The sequence below is a fragment of the Kryptolebias marmoratus genome, linkage group LG11 (genome assembly GCF_001649575.2).
Source record: "Kryptolebias marmoratus isolate JLee-2015 linkage group LG11, ASM164957v2, whole genome shotgun sequence".
In the NCBI taxonomy this organism is placed as follows: domain Eukaryota; kingdom Metazoa; phylum Chordata; class Actinopteri; order Cyprinodontiformes; family Rivulidae; genus Kryptolebias; species Kryptolebias marmoratus.
Genome location: NC_051440.1, coordinates 4,757,524 through 4,783,402, shown reverse-complemented (window position 1 = coordinate 4,783,402; position 25,879 = coordinate 4,757,524). Strand labels below are relative to the sequence as shown.

At 38.2% G+C, this 25,879-nt stretch overlaps 1 protein-coding gene across 2 annotated transcripts in view; it reads right to left on the bottom strand.

The window, feature by feature from the left end:
- Positions 1-5,151: 5,151 nt before the first annotated feature.
- Positions 5,152-25,879, bottom strand: part of LOC108248188 (INSC spindle orientation adaptor protein) — a 64,713-nt gene continuing 43,985 nt past the window's right edge. For both annotated transcript variants that reach the window (XM_017436799.2, XM_017436801.3), the window contains exons 6-13: positions 25,745-25,858; positions 18,889-19,014; positions 12,311-12,482; positions 11,831-12,009; positions 11,569-11,635; positions 9,387-9,542; positions 8,215-8,291; positions 5,152-5,887 (exon numbers count right to left, since the gene is read on the bottom strand). In XM_017436799.2, coding sequence (XP_017292288.1) covers positions 5,759-5,887; positions 8,215-8,291; positions 9,387-9,542; positions 11,569-11,635; positions 11,831-12,009; positions 12,311-12,482; positions 18,889-19,014; positions 25,745-25,858 — 1,020 coding nt within the window. In that variant the 3' untranslated portion in view covers positions 5,152-5,758. The remainder of the gene's footprint in view (positions 5,888-8,214; positions 8,292-9,386; positions 9,543-11,568; positions 11,636-11,830; positions 12,010-12,310; positions 12,483-18,888; positions 19,015-25,744; positions 25,859-25,879) is intronic.

The following is a 25,879-nucleotide window of genomic DNA, read 5'->3' as shown; positions in this document are numbered from 1 at the left end:
GGAATATAGCAACGGAGGGATCCTTACTTGGCTTTGATGGTAGGGTAAGTGAGACAGAGCGGCTGCTCGGCTGATCCGGAGGACAACAGCTCCAGACGGATCCGAACACCGGCAGGTAGATTCTGTGGCGTCCGACTGGTGGTACAGCAGCGTCGTGCGGAGACACAAGGAGATCCAGACAGACGACGGGGAAACAGACTCACAGAGCTCCTGGGGCAGACGGCACACGCAGGAGGCACAAGGACGATCTGAAAGGGAGGACAACGGAGAGTCAGCAACGAAGAGATCAACAAGAGGGCCTAGCTCTGAACACTGTGTTACCAGGGGTAGTTAACACTCAGGCGGGGAGGAGACGTCTGCCTGCTGTTTAAGAAGCCCAGTAATCATCCTCTTCATCAGCTGCAGGTGAGAAGGATTAGCGACTCTACACTCCTCAGGAGTGGCCTCACCGGCGGCATCTTGTGGATGCTGCTGGAAGCAGCAGGCATCACCCAACATAAAAATAAACTTAAAGACAGAACAAAAACCACACAAGACGAACAGAAAAACACAGACCCTGACAATAGGTTCTAAATAGGCGGTAAATAATAGGTAGATCTCAGACTGGAACCAGGCAGGTGAAGCAGGAACAGGAGCAGCTTTTCTGTTGGCTGATTCCAGTACTGGTTTTAAGTCACACACACCCATGTAAACGGACAGGACACTGCCCTTGTTCTAACATGTTTTGTTGATGTGTGTTGTATGTACCAGCAGCAGGACTGATTTGCATTTCTCTCAGGTCAAAGTTAGATCATCTTGATGCCTGTTTTTCTTTTAGATGAAAAACGCTATACCCTGTGATCTGTGACTCAAGCTTTCAGTGAATCTTTGCTTGACTTCAGGAAGTTGTACTGCTGTAGACCAAACGTGCCAAACAACTTATACCAAAAAAATCAATCCACATTTTCTTTTATAAGGATGACCACCCCACCCCTTTCTGTTAACAGCACATCTGCATCTGAAAACCCTTTCATCAATAATATAATATAAAAATCTAACTCAAGTACTCTAAGATAAAATATTCTATTTGCTACATTTTCAACTTCTCTGCCAAAGGAAACTAACTTGGTAAGATTACTTTGCACTAATTTGTGCATTTTGCAAAAAAAGCAAAGTGTGACATTTTGACTTCTGAAAGCAGTTTTAAAGTAAGGGAGAGTTATAGTCATTATCTTTGAAAATCAAAAAAAGAGTGAGAAGAGGACAAAGCTTTCCAAGAAAATAGTGAAACCTATAACCCAAGAAATATTCAAATCTCAGGTGGTGTATAAAAGTCTCTTTTTATTTTTTTTTTTTTGGTGTTAGGACTTTTTAGAATATTTTCTTACACAGCATCTCTGCAACACATGGTTTCAGACTGAAAAGGTAACAGAAAATGACTAGGTTGAAGCTTGTTGATGCACAAGTATTTTACTTGCTCTATATACTTGTTCTTTAGAAGTTTCATCACAGATCAAACCTGAAACTTTTCTCATTTAATTGCCAATTTTTTTTGTTTTGTTTATGGATGAGGAGCAGAATTGAACAGATAATCTTGACAGAAGACGATGGAAAAGGAGAAAAGTGAAAGCTCAGAAGCGCAGAAACTGAGAAAAACTCAAAGCTACAACGTTTGGTCTCATGGTCATGGTCAAGGCAGAATCATATCAAAGGAACCTGTGTTTTTAGGCTGTCTGTTTAGTCCTCCTCTGCGTCAATACATATTTTATTGGTTCTCAACAAAGCGAGGCAGGAGCATATTCTATCACAAAAGCCTCTGAACACAGTCCCACTTGTATGCTGGACAACACTCTCTCTCTCTCTCTCTCTCACACACACACACACACAAAGCAGTTCAATTGTCTCAACACGTGGTTGGAGTGTAAAAAGTCCAGACTGAGCCTTAATGCCTTTAGGTGAAAAAGAAAAAGCAAGAGGACCCTCAATTGTCTCTCCAAGGAGAGGAAGCCTCATGAAAAAAAAAAAAATCAAAGAGATGGCATTACAAAGCATAAGTTTGGCCCATAAGTCCTCCCATATTCCTTTGCCACAAGTTTCTGCATCATGTCCAAGATCAGTCGTGAGTTAAAAGTTTTGCATTAAAACTTTGCAGCACTCAGTTCATTAGGGGGACTAGGAGGGGTGTTCATAGATGAGGAATCTTAGGGAGCTGCATCTTCCTCTGTTCTCGGAAAGGAACTTGTTTACCTGACGCTTTTATTAAAAAATAATCCAAAAGTGAGGAACATGCCAGGGTCAATGCAAATCTCTGTTAAATGTTGAAGCTGAGGATGGAAGTAGTGACTTTCAAAATTGGCGGGCAACCTGTCTGTTCCCTAAATCCTCGCTCACACTGAGTTGTGTGGGTATGTGTTTTCCGAGTCAGCGGGAGGACTGAGGGGAGGTGGGGGCTTTGTGGACAACCCGTGAACAGAAGATGTCCTAAGGGCACAAATAGAAGACAACTGGACTTCTTTTCTTGTTTCTTGAAGATGTTTCACTCCTCATTTGAAAGATTTCTTCAGTTCTGAAGCTGTCTGTAGCATGTTTTTCAACTGTTTATTCAAAAATGCCACTGACTGTACTGTGAATCCAAAAAGATTTTTTAAAATTTCATAATTAAAACACATTCACCGACAACAACAACAACAACAAAAAAAAAAAGCTAAGCACCTAGAATTAGTCATTCAATTTGGATATAATTTGGTCCACATGCAGACCAGTGATGAGAATGTAAATAATTCAATTTTGTAATAACCTGGCATGTCCATATTGGGCACCAGAGGGCAAAATGGTGGCATCACGAGTGGAGCATGAATGTTATTAGGTAGTAGTTGGAGCATCTGACGGTCAGTCTAAACAAACACAGATGAATCATAGACATATTGGACAGCATAACAGAGGTCACATTGTGGGTTTGCATGAGACCAGGAGGTTATATCGTGCAATTCCTCACTGTGTGGGCTGGGCAGATGTCACAGTGGCCCAATGTTGGAACCAATGGATAGAAGAGGGCACCCACACACACATTATGAAGGTTCCAGTCACTCGAGAACAACCACACCAAGGAAGGATTGTTGTCTTGTGCATCAGACATTACAGAACTCCATGGCATCATTTCCAACAACTCTGGGTCATCCTGCACCATGTGCCCATCATCAGCCCAGGTGCAAGTTCACTGCCCCATGTATAGGTTGCAATTAATACCAAAGCAAAGACTGTTGCATTTAGAGTGGAGTCATAACCGGAAGGCATGAACTGATTACAAATAGCATTTTATCATGTTCAGCAAGGAATGTTGTTTCTGCATTATCACAAGTAACCGTTGTGGGCATGTATGGTGGAGTCAAAGGTAAAAGACCAATCTTGCAATTGTACCAGTGAGATACACTAGAGTTACTCATGGTATCAGCAGGGAGCCATGGTCCATGACTTCAAGTCACCTCTGGTAGTGATTCAGGGGACCCTGTCTGCTCAGTGAGTGTTTTCATCTTTTATTTCTGACTATAAAACAGAAACCATGCTTGATTTAAATTTGGCCTGACGCGTTATTAATTTTTATTTTTTCCTGAACAAAAGACTCAGAAATTGACAGCTGAAAAAATTATTTTGAACATTGGACAATCTGAAAACTGTTCTAAATGGTTTGGATAGTCTTGCTATCTGGATCTCCGAATACCAATGTTTAAATTTATACTATTTTACACGTCCTCTTGATGCCAGACACACTAAAACAGACAAGCAGACAAAGTCCTTATAGATAAACTTTTTTTTATATTGCAGTCTTTCTGACTCTAAAGAAAGTATGACTGAATCCACACTGAAATGCCTTCATACTGGCATTCCTAAAAGAAGTCAAGTGTCCTAAGAAAGCCCACCCCCAGATTTTCTCTTTTGCATTTTGCAGAACTGTGGGCTTCTACATTGTGTCTAAATAGTTATTTTTGAATTCACACTTTGAAAATGAACATAGTTTGATATGAGTTTTTAATGAAAATATGTTAATGAACAATTAAATCTAGCAAACAACAAGTACAGCGTGTATAAGTAGTAACCTATATTCATCATAAAACACAAAATAAATCCAAATAAACTGTAATTTGGTTTTGATTTGATTGTGAGAGAGTCTTGGATTACTGCGGATGTAAGTCAAAATAAATAAAATATGTCTTGCAAACTTTAGTGATTCAGAGTGTGTGTGTGTGTGTGCGCGCATGTGTGTTTGTTTATTAGTAAAATATCATGAATCGCTGGATGGATTTCAATGAAACTCGCAGAAAATATTAAAAAATCTACAACACATTAACTTTTGGACTCAGCCCATTTCAAGATGGGCACCACAGCAAACTGACCTTAGCAAACACAACAATGTCTATAACTCAGTCATTTTTACAGGTGTTCCGCTAAAATTTGGTGTGGTAGTAGGTGAGAGTTCTTTTCAACACACATGCTGAGCTCAAACAGATTGCATGACACCATTTTTTAAAACACTGGCATGCAAGATAACTTCAAGGAATGCTTCTTTTCAATTTTCTGTAAATTTGAGAGTTGGGAGTTCCATAGATAACTTTTACTAATTTGCTCTTCATAACACATGTGAATGTTTTTGTACAGTGCCCCGAGATGACATTCATTGTAACTTGGCACTATATAAATAAACTAAATTGAATTTAATTGAACATTTCATATAATGATACACACCAGTAATGCCAGATGTCATGACATCAGAATTTTTGGACACATAATTATAGTTGACCCTTTTGACATAGGCAGACAGGCTGTTTATAATATGGACCAAACAGCAACTGAAAATGTAATACGCCTTCAAAAATACAAATAAACACAGCAGCATGATGGTGCCTGAGCTCCAGCCTCCCGGGTGAATATCATGAGTTATATTTTTTATCTTCTCTCCTCTTACCTTCAGATCCATGCTGAGATGGGACATTCCTGAGCATTTCTGCACACACTTCTGTGGGTCATTTAGCTTGTATATTGTTCCTGCTTGAGCGACACACTCTTTGTTTTAGACCTGTGCACCTGCTTTGCGGTGATATTTCATCATAGTTAACTCTAACAGAGCCACAGTAACAAATCCTCCTTATGACAGAAAAAAAGCTCATTTGACACGGAACTGATTAATGCCTTTATTCAATGCATTGCATACAATAATAATAATAAATCTATTTAAATAAAAAGCATTTTTTTAAACTTCAGACTTATTTTTGCTGTAGAAAATGTAATATTTGCAATTGCTGGCAAGTAAGTTTGGGAATAGCTCAACGTGACGATAAATGGTTTTATGTTACGTTAACCGTATTTCCTGACCAAAAGGTAAGGTCCGTTAAGGTACGCTAAATAAAAGTAGATGTGTCAAAATCGATCTTTGCTTTTGGTGATGATCAATTCTGTCAGAGGCATTTCACAGTGTTTGAAGCTTTGAAATGTTATCAATAACATAAAGCACATAAAACAAAATTGTACTGTAAGCAAAAAAAATCAACAACGCATAAATATTGGATGAAATTATACAAACATCTCTTGTGGAATGAAAAGTTTTTTGAACTCATGTCATTCAGAAACCATGGATTTTTTATTCCATTTAGCAAAATTCGGAATAAAGTTTGGGAAATCCTCTAAGGATATAAAGCAGAACGTGGGTCATAAAACGGATGCAAAGTTTCAGTAGGCGGTCTGAGATGTAGGTGAGTTTGGTCTCTGTGTTAGGAGGTGCAGGTTATCAGACGAAGCTCTCCTCCATGTTGGAGCACAGCAGGAATGAATCGACCAACCGCGGTTTGATCAGCTGCTGGTAGTCGGCGGCCTCAATGCTGTCGGGACAGCCTGCTGCCAGCCTCCTCAGAGCAGCCTGCAGACACATGTGGAGACATTATGCACGAGCACAGACACCAAAGACCTATGTGTTATCTACTGTTCAGATCCTGCTGCTTTGATGTATGCAACAATACACACATGCAGAATGTGCAGTCACAGAAAGACAACCGGGAATTGTGAAAAGATAAATGATCAACAAACAACGAGACAGACGACATTCGGTCTCTTCTGAGCAGGACTTGGTTTCATGAAATCATGTGATCTGAAAAACAGATGACTGATATACATGACACATGACCCATTCTGCCAGGAGAGCCTCCAACATTTACTTTAAGATTACAAATGATTTGTGAAAGCTCAACATGCTTTGATGGTAGAAAACTCAACATATACACATGCACTATCTAACCCCTGGCTAAAAGGATGAAATGGAATCACATTAACCTGAAAACGACTGACGAGTGTAGGCTCCATGAGGAGGAGGGTATTTCTCAGGCAACCTAATGAAGCTCCTGACCAACATGCACTGAAAATCTTTGCATCTTAATTACTAGTTTTAGATTTAGTGGATAAAATACAAGCAAGAGTGCTCCTCGTTATATTTATGTACTGTAGATGAAACACACAACATTTCACATTAGATGAATTAGTCAAGTATGTTTAGAGCACTTTGGTAATGGAACAATTCTAAATACTATTCCATCAAAGTATTGAAACTGGAGCTTGGTTTGATGAACCAGTGTATGATGGTGTACTTAGGTAATTAAGAACAAAAAAACAAACAATGAATAAAGAAGAATTTTATTTGTTGGTCACAAAGTTTTGTGAATAAAATTGTTATGTCAAGATTGAAATTGAAAAGTGGAGAATAAAGTAAAACTACTATTTCAAAACTAAAGCCTGGCCCAAGGAAGCAAACACCCATTCTGCTCCAAAATGCCGTGTTTAGGATCATGGATCCACTTTTACAGGGTAAACTACAAAATAACAACATGAAGCGTTTTCTCGAGGTGAGGTCTTTATGACTCCCAAAGCAGCGTCAGTGACAACAGTTGAATTCATAGAACCTCCTTCAATCCTCCACAATAAAAGTTTCACACATGCACACATTTTATCGACCTCATAAATACTCTCAAAACATCTGAAGCTCATATGACTTTAAAAATAGTTTAATTTTAAAAGCATTATTGTGATTTGGTCAGATTTATACTACAGCTTAAACCTCTAGAAAGTTTGAGAAAATGTTTTCAGGCTGACTACAAGTTTAGATGCAAGTTGTGAATTTTCTTCCTATTTAAACTTTTTCTGAGATATAAAGTCAGTAGTTTGTTTACACAAGACTTAGCGCTATTGGTGGTTTTTGTGCCAATGCTGGTTTGGTTTTTGAGTCCCATTTCAAGCTCTAAATAAAAACTTTAAACTGAACAATAAGAAATTTTTCTGAACTTTTTGATTATTTCTATATTAATATTTTAATTTTGATACAGTCCACATTTTTCTTAACCTTTTGAATTTAATACAGTTAACACTAAGTCAACATTTTGACTTTTTTGAGTAGACATTATTCTAAACTTTTTGATTTTTGCAGTCTACAATCATCTCAACATTTCACAGTTGACATAATTTTTAACGTTTTAATTTCCATACAGTCAACATTGTTGGCACTTGGACTTTATTATGCCAATATCATTCTTGACACTTTGATTTTATTACACTCTACAAATATTTTCACATTTTTATTTTATTACAGTCAACAATCATCTTGTTTTTCTCAGTCTACATTAATCTTGACATTTTGATTTTATTCCAGTTAACATCCTTTTTGACTTTTTGATTTGATTACAATCAACATTCGTGGCATTTTGACTTTGTTACAGTCAACATTAATCTCGACATTTTGAGTTTTTTCTTGAAATTGTAGCTTAATGTTATTACAGTTGACATTGATCTGATTTTTTTTCACTTTGATCTTGAAATACTATTGCTATTTTCTTGAAATAGTATTTGGACTTCATTACAGTCAACATTAGTCTCAGCATTTCAACTTTTGATTTTATTTGCAAAAACTCTTCCTCCTCATCCCCCCCACCAGAGTAGCCCTAATGCACTATACATGTAGAAAATAATCATCTCACTGTGCCACACAGTTATTCTGTGGCCAGAGAAAATGAAAATGTGTAATATTTTAGCCATTTAAAGGAAATAGGCTATCTGAGTGTTTAAATGGCATTTTTGTCTTCAGGACACAGGATCACTGACACATTGTTCAAAGCAGTGCTTTAAATAATGTTTATGTCCCACAAAGACATAAAAACATCTGGAAACATTTTATTTTTATTCTTTCTTTATTTTTATACCTACCAGGCAGGCGACCAGAACAGAGTCACTGTTATTTCTCTCAGTAGGGGAGCGACACAGTTCAATGAGACGAGGAACAGCTGGAGAAAGGAGAGGAAAACTTCAGTTACCAGCTTGTTTCATTGTGGGATAAAATAAAAATTAGTAAATGTACAGGTACTTCAGCACAGCAGACTTTAAAATAAATATTTTTTATATCTTTTCAGGGTTTTTTTTTTTTTTTCTTTTTACGTCTTTTAGTAAAATGATAAAAGCAAAACAAAAAACTAAACTATTTTGATAGTAAAGCATCTGGACAGGATTTATTCAGTTTATACTTCAGGTGGGACACAACTTTGTTTTATTCTATTGTAAATAGCATTTATTTTTGAATTATTTATTTTATCGTAAGTTTCTTTCCCATTTCTTTTGACATGTTCAAAATAAACTAATCTTTTCCAAAATCGCACATAGCTTGTGTCTCTTCCTTAATCTTTTTTTTACTGCAGTCAAGTGAAATGTGGATTTCTAATGATGATAATCTGTCAATATGAATGGTTCAGCAAAAGTTCACAAAACAAAGACAGATATGTCAATGAACTGTCAACAAACATGCATAGGAAAGCAATTTTTTTTATTTATTTATTTTTTAAGTCAGTCTGACTTCTGCTCTGTGAGCCACAATAATGTTCTGCTCATCAAAAGAATTCAGACAATTTTCCACTTTAAAAAGGTGTCACTTGGATGAACTCGCTTGTTAGTTTTGGCAAAAGTGATTTACACTGAAAGAGCTGAGAGAAAAAGAAGAAGAATCAACTTTAAAGAGGTCATCATTACCATATAATAAGTTTAATTATTAAATAATAAAGTATGTCAAGATGCTTTTCACTATTTTGACATTCTTTATACTATATTATATACTAAAACCTTTTGTGTAAAGTTTTTTCCTTACATTTTTGAAGATAAACTTTATTGTGTTTTTCCACATAATAGGGCAATCCGAATGATTGCGTTTAGATTAAATCTATGGTTTCTAGTGGCCTATTTCCTGTTCTGTTCATTTCTGTCCTTACATATGATGATATCTATAAAAATCACAATATGTATACATACTTTTATACCTATAATATATATATATTGACAAGATCAGTAGTTGTATGTGGAATAAATAAAAGAAAAAGTGTTGAATGTATTACCTTTGAGTTGGATGGCAGTTTGGGCCACATCAGGGTCTCTGCTCAGCCGGGCCAGTGTGACCGCAGCTTTCTGCTGGACTCGCTCGCAGGCGGCGCCCTCTGATGGATTCGGGGAGGATGGCTTCTCCCCCAGCAGCAGGAGCAGTCTCTCTATTCCTGATGAACAAACAAGTGTGCAAATGGTACAGATTAGCCCCCCCCCCAAAAAAAAAAAACAATAATAGGAGAGAATTTAATCCAACAATCAGCAGTCTGAGACAGTACTAAAGAAACATATTCACTGTGCAGTAATAGACCTTAAAAAACAGGTTCTAAGCACTTAAATAGATCAGCTTTAAAGCTGTCAGACTAAAAACACATGCAAAAGATACAACCATCACTGTCAGTTCAGCTGAACTGACGAGAGGAGACAAATTTTGCAAACAGCTTGGAGGAAGGATTTGAGTTGATATGCTGCTAGAAAGCTGAGAATATAAACACACTCTAAATACGCGTGATGATCATTTTAAAAAGTTGTTAAGTGATATCATTACCTACATTTAATCAAACCAAACCATAAAGCATATTTGGAGAGTCTTTCATTTGTAAAGAGCCGTACTGATCCAGCTGGAGATGGCAGTGTGAATAAAATGAATAAACATCTGTGTTCAGTCGGTGCAGACGAAACACGATCATATACCACCAAAGAAGAACATTTAAATGGGGAATGATGAAAGAATAAGAAACATAATTAAATATTGATGCAGAAAAGCTCTGCAGTTATGTTTACAGATAAATACTGTGTTAAATAGCTGATTTTAAATTTCAGCTTCACTTGGTCGCCTTACCAAGTCACCCAATGCTGCCCTCTTGAGGAAGAAAGAGGAAGTTCAGACTGTCTTTTTGATCAGTTAGTTACTGTATAGCTTAGAGGTCCTGCTCATTCGGCATTTTGACATCACAGAGTTTTCTAGGCTAAAATTTTCAATTATTTTTATTAATTTCTGATGTCAAATCATTTATACATTGAATGTCATTGGTTTTGCTTTATTATTTGTAGGCCTTAGAAAACCTGTTAGATGTGGGAAGGATCTCAAAAGATAATTATTTTTACACTGCCTTTAAAATGCATTTTGTGTGAATAAACAACTATCCACTACTGTGGGGCTACTCAACTGGCGGCCCAGGGGCCATATCCGGCCAAGGGGTGAGCTCTGAAAATCTGAAGTGACAAATATTTCCTTTAGAGAGGTAATCCTGTGATATAGAGGATCTCTGACAAGGCTCTACAACTCAGTCCACCTGTCAGTGAGTTCATTTAAAATCAAATTAGATTTTAAATCATAAATTAAATTTACTCAACAATAATAAATGCTAGATGTCTGGCCCCTGAAGTTTTGGCTTTCTGTAGCTGTGAGCAGTTTAGATGAGCAACCCTTTACTACTGCATGGGATGTTTTCCCTTCTAGAAACTGCTGTTTCATTTTAATTTTTGTAAAATATTACAGGTTTTTATCAGAATCCTACAAAATCTGTCACAAAAAAAAACTTTGAATAAATTCCTTTAATTTGTTTAATTTATTTATGTTGTCATACAGTCCATGGGTCTGTATGTGCGAGTCGGCCCAGATTGTGCCATTATTTTAAACACTGGCAGCCACAACTCCTAGTATATTATGCTGGATTTGAATTTAAAGCAATAGTGCAATTTTACTGTTGCATTGTTTCAATTTTTGGAAGACTGTAATTGAATTTGCAATATTTTCATTGTTTAAAAAGTATTTATTAGTAAGTGTTTTCTTTTTTCCTTTTTTGTAGAAGTTTGCAGTCTCAGTGGCATATGAACCTAAAATGGACATCACTGTGACAATGTTCATCTTTGATGTACGTGTAAAAAATACCCAGATTGTTTGGTCAACTTTTTAATTTTTACTGTAGATCTTAGTTTTTTGACAAGTGTTTTCCCAGATTCTGATTTGTTTTTCCGTACTTAAGCAAAACCTGGAAAAATCACGCTTTTCAGCCCAGTTTAAGAACCAAGAAAATTAACAAAAGACATTTACTGACAGGACACCGAAATGTAAAATACGATAGGGTTATGTCATTTAGGTTTTTGCTTTCATTTTAACTTTAAGAAACTGCTGAAAAAAGTTGTGTAAAATATAACGAGAAATTACAATGATATGTTTTAAAAAGAGATCACCTTGTTCCTGCAGGACTTCTGGAGCACACGCCTCTAAAACAGAAAGGTTTGCCAAAATCGTCACCACCTGACAGCAAAATAAGAAGTATGAGATAAACATGTCACAATACAGTATGTAACATCTTACAGTATGTAACATCTTCTATAAATCATTTGAAAAGCACAGTTTCATCACTGCTTTCTGTCCCATTTCATTTGTGTTTACTGTCTTTGCTTGTCACTTTTTCTACGTTGACAGCTGCAGACACGTCGAGTTGCATACCTGGTCTTTGGAGTAGGGTGTGTCGACTCTCTGGCGGTCTCTGCAGGCCTGCAGCAGGATGTGGATGGCATTCAGCTGCAGCAGAATCTCACAGGCCATGCTGTCGAAGAATGTGATATTGGCCAAGGCTGCAGAGGCCAGGAGGAACACTTCACCACAGGAGGCACTCTCACACAACTCTGAGAGAAGAAAACACCACTTATTGATTAAAGCTGTTAGCAGCAAAGATCTGATCCTGTAATTTGAAACTTACGAAATGCAGGACAAGTTAACCATGAAACGCGCAGGTTAACTTCCTTTGTGACACATGTTTAAGACATTTCATGTACAGTCTTCAAAAAGATTTCCAGTCTGAGTAAATGTTTTCTCATAAACAATCCTGTAATTTGATATTTTTTCTCTAAAATAAAATTTTGTTTCCTAACAAGCAGGGAAGGGGTCAAAGGTCAGGCTGGCCACATTAGCAGCGTGCCCACTCACTGATGAGAGAGGTGACAATGTCGTGCATGCTCTCCAGGAAGCTGGCGAGGTGCTGAGTGGACGTGTGGTGAGGTGACGTGATCTGGGCCACGACCGCCGCCGCCTCGGCTCGGGCTGCCTCCACACTGCTGTCGTCAGTCAGGATGTCTGCCAGGCACAGGATCCCATCCACCTACAAGATGGACACATAGCAGTAGAAACACAAACTTATAGTATGAGTTTTACTTTGTTTAAGGATTTTCAATAAATAATCTGACTCAGACAAAAAGACGATTGCTTAAATGCCCACCAGTAAATAAGTTAATTTTAATACAGCAAGCTATGGGAAGTATCTCACTGGGCTGTGACTGTTGGTGACTAGTTTGAAACAGAATTGTGAGAAATTACCCAAATTTTCACCCGGAATCACAATGAATTGGTACTAATGACACGTTTAAGTATGTATGTAACTATATAAAATGCAATCTTTTAGCAACATACCTGTAAATGATTTGCAAATCTATTTGTCTCAATTTAATTGCGGTCTCCTAAATGAGTCTCAGTCATGTCCCTATTTGATTTCAATGCATTCTCTTTTTTTGTCTCCAATCAATCACAACTTGGTTTTGTAGGTTGCCTTATATTTTTCTCACTTTCTGTCTCACTGAAACTAAACTGACAAGATGAATTAAATTACCTTTTATGTGGCAGATGTATTTTTACTAGCATATAGTAGCATTCAGTAGTCATCAGCTTCTAGATTCTTTTAAATTTTTACACTAATTCCATTTCAGACTTTCTTATAGTATGTTACAATAGATTTTTTGTTGGCAATGTGCGTAGAATATACAAAAAAAATAAATGAAAATGTTCCTTTAGGGAGTGTTTTCTTATAATGACATGCTTATGAGAACATTCTTCTCTCCTAATTGTTGAAATGGTTCAATAACTTGACATGTTTTTTCATTGTGCTTATTTGAATCTAGTGATTTAAACCAAGGAAGCACAGTTTTGTCAAACTTAAAAGCAAATGATGTCAAGAGAATTGTCCACAGGTGGCACAGATTTGCATGAAGCTCATGGGAGATGTAGGAAATGATACAAGAAAAGAAACAATTTGCAGGATTGCAGGAACCCCAGTTGGGGTCAAATTGAAGAAAATTGGATTTACTATCAATTTCCAGGTCGAAATAATGGATAAATAGCACAAAATAGACATGTATAACAAACCAGCTGACAGTTGCTTTGAGTGAGATCAGTTTTAGAGTAGTTTTTTTGTAAAGAGAAAGGCACCCATTAGTAAGGTTTATGAGACAAAGTCACCAAACACCAATCACTTCTCAATAAATGCCACATGAGATCCACTGGTACTTCACTGTCCAGCCCCTGAACGAATGTCAGACTACAAGAAGAAAAAAACTAGTCATCTCTCAACCTTTAAAACAAAGAATAAACTTTTCCCCACAATTTCTAACAGTTGGAAGAAGAACTGCGGCTGCACGGCGGGGAAGTTGATTGGCACTGCTGCCTCGTAGCAAGAAGATCCTGGGTTTGAAACTCAACGGGGGGCCTTTCTGTTTGGAGTTTGCATGTTCTTGTGCACGCTAGGATTCTCTGGGAACTTTGGTTTTAAAAGTGCATAAACACCTTTCTTCTTTTTGTAAACATATAAACTAAAACTAAATCTAAAAACATAATGCTAATATGTCCATTCTTAATCATTTAACCTTCCCGTGGCCTTCGGGTCAAATGAACCCAAAGTTACAAGTGCTTCTCTTCCTCTCTTCAGTTACGAGGGGTTCAGGAAGGTTAAACATGGATTAACTGGCTGACTAAATTCTTACTTTACTTCCAGCTTGTCGTGGCAGCATTAACCAGACATCCAGATAGATGGTGAAACGTTCCAGGTGTCATCTTGGCTAAAACTCGCAGCTCTGCTGATAAAGTCGTGACAGTTAGGACACACCATTCTGTTTATTGTCCACCTCAGAGTGAATGTGGTGCAGAGGCACTCTCATGTTTGTCTGGCATCCACCCAGCTCATATGTATCATCAGCTTTAAGGGAGGAGCTCAAAGCAGAAAAGAACAATTCACTTTAAATCCTCAATAGAAGACTGTCCATGAAGGCATGACGTCAAATACATACTCCGGTTTTTGTACTTGTGTGTAGACTTTTCTGGAATTTGAGAAGTGGAAGAACACGTCTTCATCCACTTGGGGGCAGTGTTGATCAGTTTAAGTGTACTAACACGTCTGCAGCCTGTTACACCTGTAATACTTCTCAATAAGTTTTAACTTCATATGGACGTGTTGGAATCAGTGCAAACTCAAAAAATAATAAATACTATGAATATAAACATAATTATTAGCAGCTTGATTGTGGTTTAACCAGAAAATAAACTGAAGTGGTAAAAGAAAAAATGTTTAACCAATACAGAGATTTCTTTAATATTTATTCCTATAATCAGTCATTTGATCATGGCTTTCATTTTCCATATTTAAAAGAATCAAAATAATGTTACTGTAGCACAAACACCACCACCAGCCACTCCTGAACTAAAAGTTTGAACATCTCAAGTGGAGCAGAGTCTGAGCTCTCAGTCAGCCACACCTGTCAGTCTTATCTGCAGACGAGCATCAGCACGCCGAGCTTCACAGGGCAATTCTCTATTTTTGTCTCTGTGGACGTCAGCAGCTCTGTGCGAGAGCGACCCACTGACGTGGAACCATTCACTCTCCACGCCCACGTTAATCCACCGCTCCATCTTCCCCGCCCGGACCCTCCTCCTCCTCCTCCTCCTCCTCCTTCTCCCTCAAAACAGGATGCCAACTCCTCATTTACAGGACAGTAAACGTGTCAGATTTAGTTTATTCTCTCCTGGTTGTCTTCAAATAACTTTCATTCAAATTTTTTAAAAGTTCAGACAATCTTGGCCCTGGAGACACAACAAACAGTGTTGAATTGAGTAGCAACTGAACTAAAAGCAGAACTTTTCAGAATGCAACATCACTGCACTGTTGAGTTCACAAAACACATTGTTTTCTTTCTTTCTTTCTTTCTTTCTTTCTTTCTTTCTTTCTTTCTTTCTTTCTTTCTTTCTTTCTTTCTTTCTTTCTTTCTTTATTTTGGCTTTTTGCATCTAAGGGCCTCATTAATGTATGTCTTCAGTGAAAACAAGCTAACAGCAGCTCACTAAAAAGTTAGTAATAGCAGTCTGCACTCTGATGTAATGGCGATACTTTGTTTTTCCGCATTTGTTTATAAATTCTAATTAAACATAGCATAGAATGTTATTATTTGCAATTTGCTAACAAATCATTTCTTTATTCAAGTAGCATTTTGTCAAAAATGCACAACTTGTGTCGAGTGTTACAGTAGTGGTCCATAACCTGTTTTGCATCACGGACCGTTTTCACACAAGACAACTTGTGTTACCCCTGTGTTACAGGAAGTGATGAATGTGTTCAAACATTGAAAAAAAAAGAAAATGTGAGCAAAATTATAAATAAAAATGTTGCCTCGCAGCAAGAAAGTACTGGTTCAACTCCCAGCTGCAGCCTGTCTGCATGAAGTTCTCATGTTCTCTCTGTGTGGGGAGAACATGTGTGGGTTTCTTCCAGCATCTCCAGTTTTCTCTCACAGTCCAATAATTAAATGTAAGTTCAACAGGCGACTCTAAATTATCCCTAGTTGTGAGCATGTGAGCAAATAGTTGATCTCTATGTGGCCCTGTGATGGACTAGAGATCTGACCAGAGTGTACCCCGCCTCTCACTCAGTGACCACTGGAGATAGACACCAGCTCCCCGAGACCATGAACAGAATCAAACAGGTAAAGAAAACAGATGAATGTATGAAACAGCACAGAACAAACCAGAAAGATGGATCTTTTGTAGTATTTAGCTGCTGTCTCCTGCGGTATAAGCATCTATGTCACTAACCAAAAAAATTGAAAAGACTTGCTTTAGGAAGGAAAACTTTAACTATTATTTTGGCTTATCAATTATCAACCAATAAATGTCAGTTTATTTGTAGACAGATCCATTCATCCTTCTATTATCTATACCTGGGAAGTGGTCGTTGAGCGAGAGGCGTGGTTGCACCCCAAAAGGCCACCAGTCCATCACAGAGAAACACTGAGACAAACGAGGCAAACAATCATCCTCACTCACACCTAAAGCCAATTTAGACTCACCAGTTCACCTATCATGCATGTTTTTGAACATTGGGAGGAAACTTGCGTACTAAGAGAAAACACACACCTGCACAGGGAGAACATGCAAACTCCACACAGAAAGGCTGCAGCTGAGATTCAACCACAGATCCCTCTTTCTTCAAGGCAGCATTGATAATTAACAGCTTTACTGTGCAGCCCCAATTTTGCAAAAGTTTAATTAAATCAGAATGATAGATTTTACTTGCTATCTAATCTATGGAAGAAAAAATTAATATTTGACTGAAATAATTTTACTGTCCATAAAAAGTGCTTTTTCTGTGGCGTTCAAGTGTGTGGTACATCGTTTGCTGAACTCATGAAGTTTCATGACTGTTTTCACAACATCTAAACATTCACTGCTGAATGCTTAAACATAACAGATATCCAACCTTAAATAACTTTCAAAATCCTTCCCTTCCTGACTAACATAATCAATAAGCAACTTTATGGTTTGATAAGGTGCCAGCTGGGACTGAAAGCAGGAAGTTGCATCCACCAGTGAGCGGTGCAGGTGCACGCTGCTCTCTCCTCAGATCAGCCTTCAACAGAGACAGTTGTCTTTCTCAAGGCTGAGCGAACACCGGTGAGCGGCTGGTCGCGCAGACGTGCCTGACAGCTTCTCCTCGGGGATCAGGCTGCTAATCTGGGGTGGACTTTGGTTCCTGCTAAATGGTTTCCACAGTTGAATGATCCACGCCATCCCAGCTGCTCTTTATGTGAACACGCGCACACGCCGTTGTGGCATCATTATTCACTGGAATCGTGTTGTGTTTGTCTTTCTGTAAACGCTCGCTCACTCGACACAGGTGCGTCTGTTGTTTATTTAGGTTGAATTCTCCAGAGAGAAAGAAGCAGGACAAACAGCGATGGTTGTCTCATTAGCTTTCCCTGTCCCTGTTCTGCTTTCTCTCTTTTAAACACACACACACACACACACACCAATGTAGTGACAAAATTCAGGTGAGTTTATTCTTAATGTTTGACCTCTCGGCTCAATGCTCAGGAGGTCCAACTAATGATCTCATTGCTGTGACTGACTGTGGTTTAGTCCCTGTATAATGCTGTTTAAAGAGAAAACAGTTACTCACTGTGCAGTACTTATCATCACACTGTCTCGCAGCTTTTCACAGCTTTGTGGTGTTTCCTCAAACCTGAGCTCACTTGAACTTTGTGAACTCGTTCATGAAAATGGAATCAAATAAAACCAAAGATGAAGATTTAGCAGTAAGAATTTCCACCAAAGTAGTTCTGCAACCAATTTTTTAAAAGTCATTTCAAAATGAGACTAAATCACCTGCTTTACCTGTTTATCTTTCATATGAAAGGATGATTCAGACATGTAAGTACTACTTAAAGGCCTTGCTTTCTTTAAAGGAATGTAAATCTCCCGTTGCTTTATGCCGGAGTTTTAAACCAAGATCATCCTCAAGTAAGAAGGGACTAAGTGGTAGCCGTTTTGGTCAAACCTTTTGAATGATATATGTGATTTCTTTAGATATTTCTTGATAGCACTCAGGGTTTGTGTTGAGGTTCACTCTCAGATAAATGTAGCTCAATGTCTGTAAACTTCACTGAGTTACAGCCATTTTTGTGTTGGCTAGGGTGGATTAGCTGTGGCATCCATCTTGATTTGGATTGGGTCCTGAAGTTATTTAACGGTAGATTTATGTCTATTGTTTACTTTTAAAGAGATTCATCAAATCCATCCAGTGGTTAATGAGATATTTTTTTCTAACCTGACAGACAAAAAAGCACACATGCCTTTGGCTTGAGTCAACAACAGGTAATGTATGACTGAAATGTGACTTTGTTTAATGTAAACTATAGCTCCAGCACCAATGACGCAGCAAACTTTGTCAAATATAAATTACTAATTAGATGGATATATTAAAAGATTTAAGTAATTTACAGATATAGATCTGTAGACACATTCCTGCCATATTTCTCCCTTAATCTATTTGTTGGCCCCTGTTCATGTGTCAAAATAAACCGTATTCCCCATCCCCCATCGTACCTTAAAATAATGAGAAATGGCCAAATGCATTCTCTGTAAGAAGAAGTGATGTTCTGACTTGAATTTTTCCCCCTCTTATAAGAGGATTTGCATTAGTAACAATTTGTACATTAGGTATAATTCTCCTCCTAGTTTGTGAATACCTGAAGATGCCTTTTATCTTTGCATCAGTGCACCTCTGATAAATCAGTAATACAATGAATCACTCATCTAAAGAGACATTCTGTAATACAGCAACTGTAGGAGCATTAGAAGCTGTCTTGATTTGACCCTAAAAGTTGTTTTGAATAAGAGCTGGAGTTAGAAGGACCTCACAAGCAGAAAAAGAGAAATATATGTGTGTGTTTGCGTGTAAACAACAGATTTACCTTGTCCAGTTGGTTGATGCCCTCCTCCACGCAGCAGATAGAGGCTACGGTTCTCAGAGCGTGAGCGTAGAGGTCTTTGAAGCGGTCCTGACGGCAGATCTTAAACAGGGCCACCACAGCACCTTCCTGTAGGAGTGGGAAAATCATTTTATACATGAGCCCCAAACACCTCACAAACCTGCAATAAAAAGAAACTGTTCTAAGTTCAGTTTTCACAGGGACAGAACTGCATGAAGCCTTGTGTGAGGATTAAAGCTTTTGATTATCAGCTAATCATAGAATTGCAAATATGTTAATTAAAAGTGCTGTCAGAATCATTCAGCATTGTACAAATATTTTTAGGGTGCCAATGAAAAAGCATGGAGGCACACTTAATACCATCTAGCCAATATTCTTTGTGGTGATTTTCAGTTTGCTTTTTCTCCCTCAGCTTTGAAAAAAAAACCATTTCAAAAATACATAAATACATATTGCTCTATATAGTTCAATTGGGGTTAGTTTGCTATGATCTTTGGCAGCAGTACATAGTATGGCACGGAAGAAATTTGCAAAAAGAGTGATAAGAATTTTCATATAGACAATACAGTTTTGGCAAAACAAATGTTAAAACCAGGCCCTCTTTGATGCTTAATAATTCAGACATATTTCACAGTAGAAAAAATAACTTCAAACTTTCTATGAATGAACTGACATGTTGTGATTTTACACAGTTTAAAGTTTAACATTTTTGCGATTTTACTATGTTCAATTTAGTGTGATGCTGTCCCACACTGCAGCTTTTGAGCTTTTCAAACTCTAAAATTCTTGCAAACAAGTTATTCTTGATCTCACAGTCTCTATGCTTGTATACAGTTCATAAATCAAAATGTAGGCCTTTTTATCCTCCCACTGCTATAGGACTTGTGTGTTCTCTCAGATGCCCTCAAAGTACAGAGTGCACACTCCTAAGCTTCCATAGACTTGCATTGTATCTAAGCTCTTTTTTATTTTCTAAAACTGAAGGTGAAAGACATTTGAACTTCTTATAGCTTTTACATATAACATAGTTAGCAATAAAAATCTACATGTGCTTCACATTTACTGCTCTCACATGTAAACCTTTTATAATCATTAAAATAAATACCATCACTCCTGATTATCATTTAGGAGTAAGTCCAACAACTGTCCCTATTATAGGCATGGACAAACTAGTTCTTCTTGTTTCTATTTCTGTGATTTCATTTGTCTTGTCAAGAGACATGACTTAAGCAGAAACTCAAACTTTTAAGGTACACCTTGCACACTGAGTAAAACCTAAAGTTTAACTTGACTGTCTGGGTTTGATTTTGCTGTAACTACACAGGCAGCTCAAATCTGCAGCAAAGTGGAAAACCCACCCGTCTTTTAAGAGGCAAGTGTGTGAGTGTGAGCTGATCCTGTCCTGCTGTTTCACAGTTACACTGTGACTATTAAAAAGGTATTGAGCTTGAGCTTGGGCAATGTGCTGCACAGTTCTCTACTTTTTCTGTTGAGTTTTCCCACCATCGTTTGGTTGCTGAGACTTTGCAGCAGAGTCATGCCTAATATTTGTAGGCCCTGATGCACTAGTTAGGCTTTTTGAAATTGAGATTTATGTTTTTTTAACACCATTTTTGCCATTTAAAAAAATGGCAGTGCTTTTTGTAATTTAGGTGAACATTAGGGCTGCATAATATGTTGAAAATATATTGTATTTGCAATATTAACATACAAAAACTGCACGCCAGTGATACATTTGCCAAACAAATGGACAGAAGTCTTTATAGTCAATTTTAGATGACTGTGGGCAGGATGCTAAAGCAAAAAGTTAAATGAGCATTCCTTGAAGGAATGTATATTGGCCGCTGCCCTTTCCTGTCAGAGCTTTAAACTTAGATCAAACGAGAAATGAGTTGTAGTCGTTTTGGTTAAACCTTAGAAAAAAATGGTATGGGCAATCTTATGCAATATTGCGAGACGTCATGCTCAGAGTATGAGTGGGGAATGACAGTCAGCTGCTACCACACCAAATTTCAGTATCTGTAAAACTATTTGAGTTATAGCAATGTTTGTGTTTTTTAAGGTCAGTTGGCTGTGGTGGACATTTTTAGCTTGGCTTCAAAAGCCATCAGATGTAGAAGGGCATCAAATGATTGCTTTTTGGAAGTTTCATTAAAATCCATCCAGCAGTTTATGATAAATTTTGCTAACAGACATGCACAAATAGACACAAGCAATACATTATTGCCTGCCTTTTGCCTTTTGGCATTAATGTTTTTGATAGTATTCAATGTAAGGCAGTATGAGACTGTTTTTGATGATATATATAATGATAATATGTATGTTTTCTTTATACTGTGCAGCTCCGGTGAATTTGGGCCAAAACTAATGGTTGGTTTGACAATAAGTTCATTCTCACACTGACCGGTTTACAAGAGAAGTAATGTGAGATCTTTTGCAAACCTGACTTATTTAAACTAAATTATCCACCATTCATCATTGCCTGTTTTTGTCTCAGAGCACAGAGTGAGGAATGTTGTTTGGACCGTGCTGCTCCGTTAGAGCCAACACGCCCTGCAGATCTAAGCCAACAGCAGCATGATGGTTTTAAAGAGCCCAAAAGACCTGAGGTGACCGATGCATTTACTCAGCGAGTCCACCAACCACAGAACCTATCGAATTGCTCCCTCAGCTTATGATGTCAGGTTGAAGCAGACAAAATATACATACTTCATGAATGGAAAACAGTGAGCAGAAGGGAAAAAAAGAAAGATGATTCGTGGGCTGTAATAGCTGAACATTTTCTGTTGGATTATGTTTGGTGTAAACAAACAAAAATAGCACCTCAGCTGGATCCATGCCAATACTAAAACGTACCTGTGACAAAATAAAAAAAATAAATAAATACTTGAGATTGTTGGATTGTATCCACCGTGCACACAGCTAGAATTACCTAGAGCAAGACGAAACCTGTAACTACCACCATTATCCTAATAAGGCTATTATTCTGGACTGGCATTTTTCATATTCTGCTAAGGCCCTGCTGCTGAGGCTTGGAGTGGTTAATCATCCTGCCCTACAGCCTGACCGTTCTTCCCTGTTCACTGCCTACACAGTACTGCTCCACAATACCTGGAAGACATGTCACCACCGTCTGTTTTCAGGAGTTATCATGTTTTGGTTCAGACTACATGGGTGGTGACATGAAGTCAATTTCTTCCTGTTGCTTTACTATGACGAAATAAGTCATTTAAATAAATCTCATGTTTAATTTGAAGTCACTCTGAATAAAGGACAAGTGTGGCTATGTGTAGAACAATAAATCCAATGCATGCACCATCCAAAGACAAATTGTTGGGGAAGCATCTCACTTTCACAGATTGTTGGGCTTTGACGGTTGTTTCCTTCTCATCTTTGTCGAACAATTGCCTCCACTGATTTCATTATCCCTTAAACAAGAGCCTCTAGATGACTGTGATGCTGTTTCTCTATTATTACTGTGTTTGCAACTACAGGCTCACTTGGCGTGTAATTTCTTTCCATCTCACGGTTTCCTGAATCATTCTCTCTGCTCTGTTTTACTCATGAACAACAGAGCAAATGAGGCAGTTCACACCAAGAATTGCAAACAAAGACGTTGCCAGTAAAAACTGACGTAAAATTCCCTGCATGTGACCTCACTTCATTCAACAAATGATTTGTTGGAAACACGGTCCAAAAGGTTCACCACCTCATATTCTCCACATGTAGAATTATAGACCAAGACTAAACAAAGTCTAATATGGAGACTTGAATATCTTCTCTGAATTTTTCAGTTTTCTCCTTGCACAGATTCCAGAGTTTACAACTTTCAGAGAGTAAACACACATACATGGACATACTTATATCATCTGTACTGTTGAGAAGCTCTGAGATATAAAATCCACAGTTGCAGTCAATGTCACGATCGGTGGAGATGACAGAGACAAACCCGGTGTGCAGACTCATCTTAAAGAAAACTAATTTATTTAACTAAAGAACAAACCAAAACAAAAGCTGACGGGGCAGCAAACAAATAGAAACATAAACTAAATCAAAACTAAGTAGAAATTGAACATAACAAGCGCAGGAACAGGAACAGAACCAGGAACCAGGAACCAGGAACCAGGAACCAGGAACCAGGAACCAGGAACCAGGAACCAGGAACCAGGAACCAGGAACCAGACGGAAACATGTAACAAACAACAGACTAACAGCAAACAAACATCAAACAATGGACCAGTGAGGTATGGGAAGAATGACCGGGTTTTTAACACTGGGGATAACGAGGTGAGTGGGAACAGGTGGATTGATTACTGAGTAGGGACAGGTGAAGATGGGCGTGGCTGACAGAGAAGTGAATGACTGGGGGAGAGTGAAAATGAACATGAATATGAGACAGAATGAAAAGCAAGTACAACCAAATAACACAAAAGAAACAACAAAAACCAAAGAACTAAAATCAAAATAAAACAAAAACAAAACCCAGAAAAAAGCCAAATCACCACAGTCAAGCATTCCAGCTGTTCACAGTTCAGTACTATTTTCCTTCACACCAACTTCACATCTGTGTTGAGTTCTTGTGTTGTCACTTTGCATTTTTGGTTCTTCGATCTCATCTCAGATTCCAAATATGTCAAGATTAGATGGACAAAGGAGTCTAACTGTACATCTGTAATGACACTGTGGGCTGTCACAGACATGAAATGTAATGCTACATTGGGTGAAATATAGACATTTATTAATCTAAGGGACTGCCACCCTCACCTATGGTCATCTGTCCATTCATCTTCTTCCACTTTTCCATGATTGGGTTGAGAAGGAAACAGATCCAGAAGGGAAACCCAGTGATCCCTTTCCCTAGCAACACGCTCCAGATCCTCATGAAGGATGTCAAGGTGTTACTGTATATAATCCAGCAAGCAAATTGTGGATCTGCCCTGGATGTGCCCTGAAAACCTCCAGAGTGAGGCAAGGCACCTCAACTGACTCCTTTTGATTCAGTAGTGCAGCTACAATAATCTGCATTTTTGGTGGTTTCTGTGGTTATTTTGTACGGTCTTGTTTTAGTCTTTTTGTGTTGACTTTCTGTTGTTTTTTTTATTTATTTATTGTTAAGATCCATTGTGCACAGTTTTTTTCCAGTGTCTTCTTGTGTTTCAAGTTATTCTCACTGCATTTCCTCTGTTGGCCCTGCTTCTCACTCCTGTTCCTAGTTATCATTAGACTCAACTGTTGCCACTTATCTCACAACTTCCTCAGTACTTATACTCCTCACTTTTCATTCTAATGTCAGTTTGGCATACTGGTATGTACCCTGTGTTTACTCCTCGTATGCTCTGTATCCCCCTGAAGATTTTGGTTCCCTTAACATTTTTCTGTATTTTTTTTTTATGCTGCCATGTGAACCTTTTGTTTTTGTTAAATCATGTTTTTTTTCATCCATTTCTTGTGTAAGCTTGCATCCGTGAGTTCTATCTTTACTACAAAACATGAGAACAGGAGCTCTACTCCGGGCTCCGCCTGGTGCTCCTTCTCTAAAACTGAGCCCAGCCACCCAACCCCAGTTCAGCCACTTGCATCCAGGATCTTGTTCATTTGGTCATGATCAAGATCTCATGACCATAGGTGAGGGTTGTACAAATAAAGTGATTCATCTCCAGCTCCATCCTTTCATCACTTTTGAACAAGATTCTCAGATTCTTGAACAATTTTAAGCAGAGACTTGACTGTTTGAACACTAAAGTTGCTTCTCGATTTAAATTAAGACCAGCTGTTTTGGCACCCCACAAGTGCCCACAAATTACTTTCTTTAAAACTTTAACTTTTTTCTACCTGTACAAATAACCCTCCAATCACAATAATGTATTCCTATGAAAGCGTGAAATGAGCAGAAAGGATCTGTTGTTGTTATCATGTAAGGGGGAATAAAATATGCTAATTTTTACTCATTACTTTTTTTTCCTGGGGAAAAAAAGCTGGAACTTCTTAATGATGTCTGGTGTCTATTGGCATGGGAACATTGTTAAACTTTACTTACATGACAATATGCATTGCATCACTCATCTAACACTGTCTATCAGCAGTAACACTGGTTAAAAATGGAAAAGGTAAAGCTAATACAATCTCTTCTGAGCATTCAAACTGATATTTGTGACAATTTACAACAGGTGAATAAGTGAAATCAGCAGGCTGTGGAAAATTAAAATGCGAAAGGAACTCAGACATAACCAAGGCGATGTACACTGCTGTGAAGAGCTTTTATGAGTGACTGTGACAGAGACAGCTGGAAGCTGACTCACTCACATGGCAGATGGACATGTTTTGTGTTGGGTATTCATTAGCACCAGGCTTTTCCCCAATGGTTCGGGCAGCAGCTCTGCACGGGAAGTTAAGTACGAGTTGACAGAAAGGTAAAGGTACGTGAGCGATGTGCATTTGTGATCAATGTCCACGCCTAATGGGGGCTGACAGTATTGATCTCACAATCTGGCTGCAAAGGAGGCATGCATGTGTGAGTGTGTGTGTATAGGCCATCAGGATGAGTCTTATCAAGAGAATCGTAGAAGCGGTAGGCTAACTAATGGCCAACTGAGACTTGCTGTCTGGTCTGTCTTGTCTTATCTCACAGTGAAATGGCTTTGAGAAGCATGTACACACTGTTAGCTGCTGCATACAAGTCTACAGATCTGGATGTTGACCACTTGTAGAAGGTTGTCAGAGTGGGGACGTTCCAACACAGACTCAGTTGACTGAACAAACCTCAACTCATTATGCTAAAACCCCCTAAACATTTGGGTGTAACTCCTTTTAGGACTGGACTGAGTTGATGTTTTGTTACCTTGGCAATGATGCTGCAGAGCTGAGGTCCATCCTGGGTCAGGGAAAGCAGGTTGCTAATGGCACTGCCAATGGTATGAACACTGTCAGATGACTCAATCTGCTTGATCAGGACCTACGAGGAAGATGATACCTT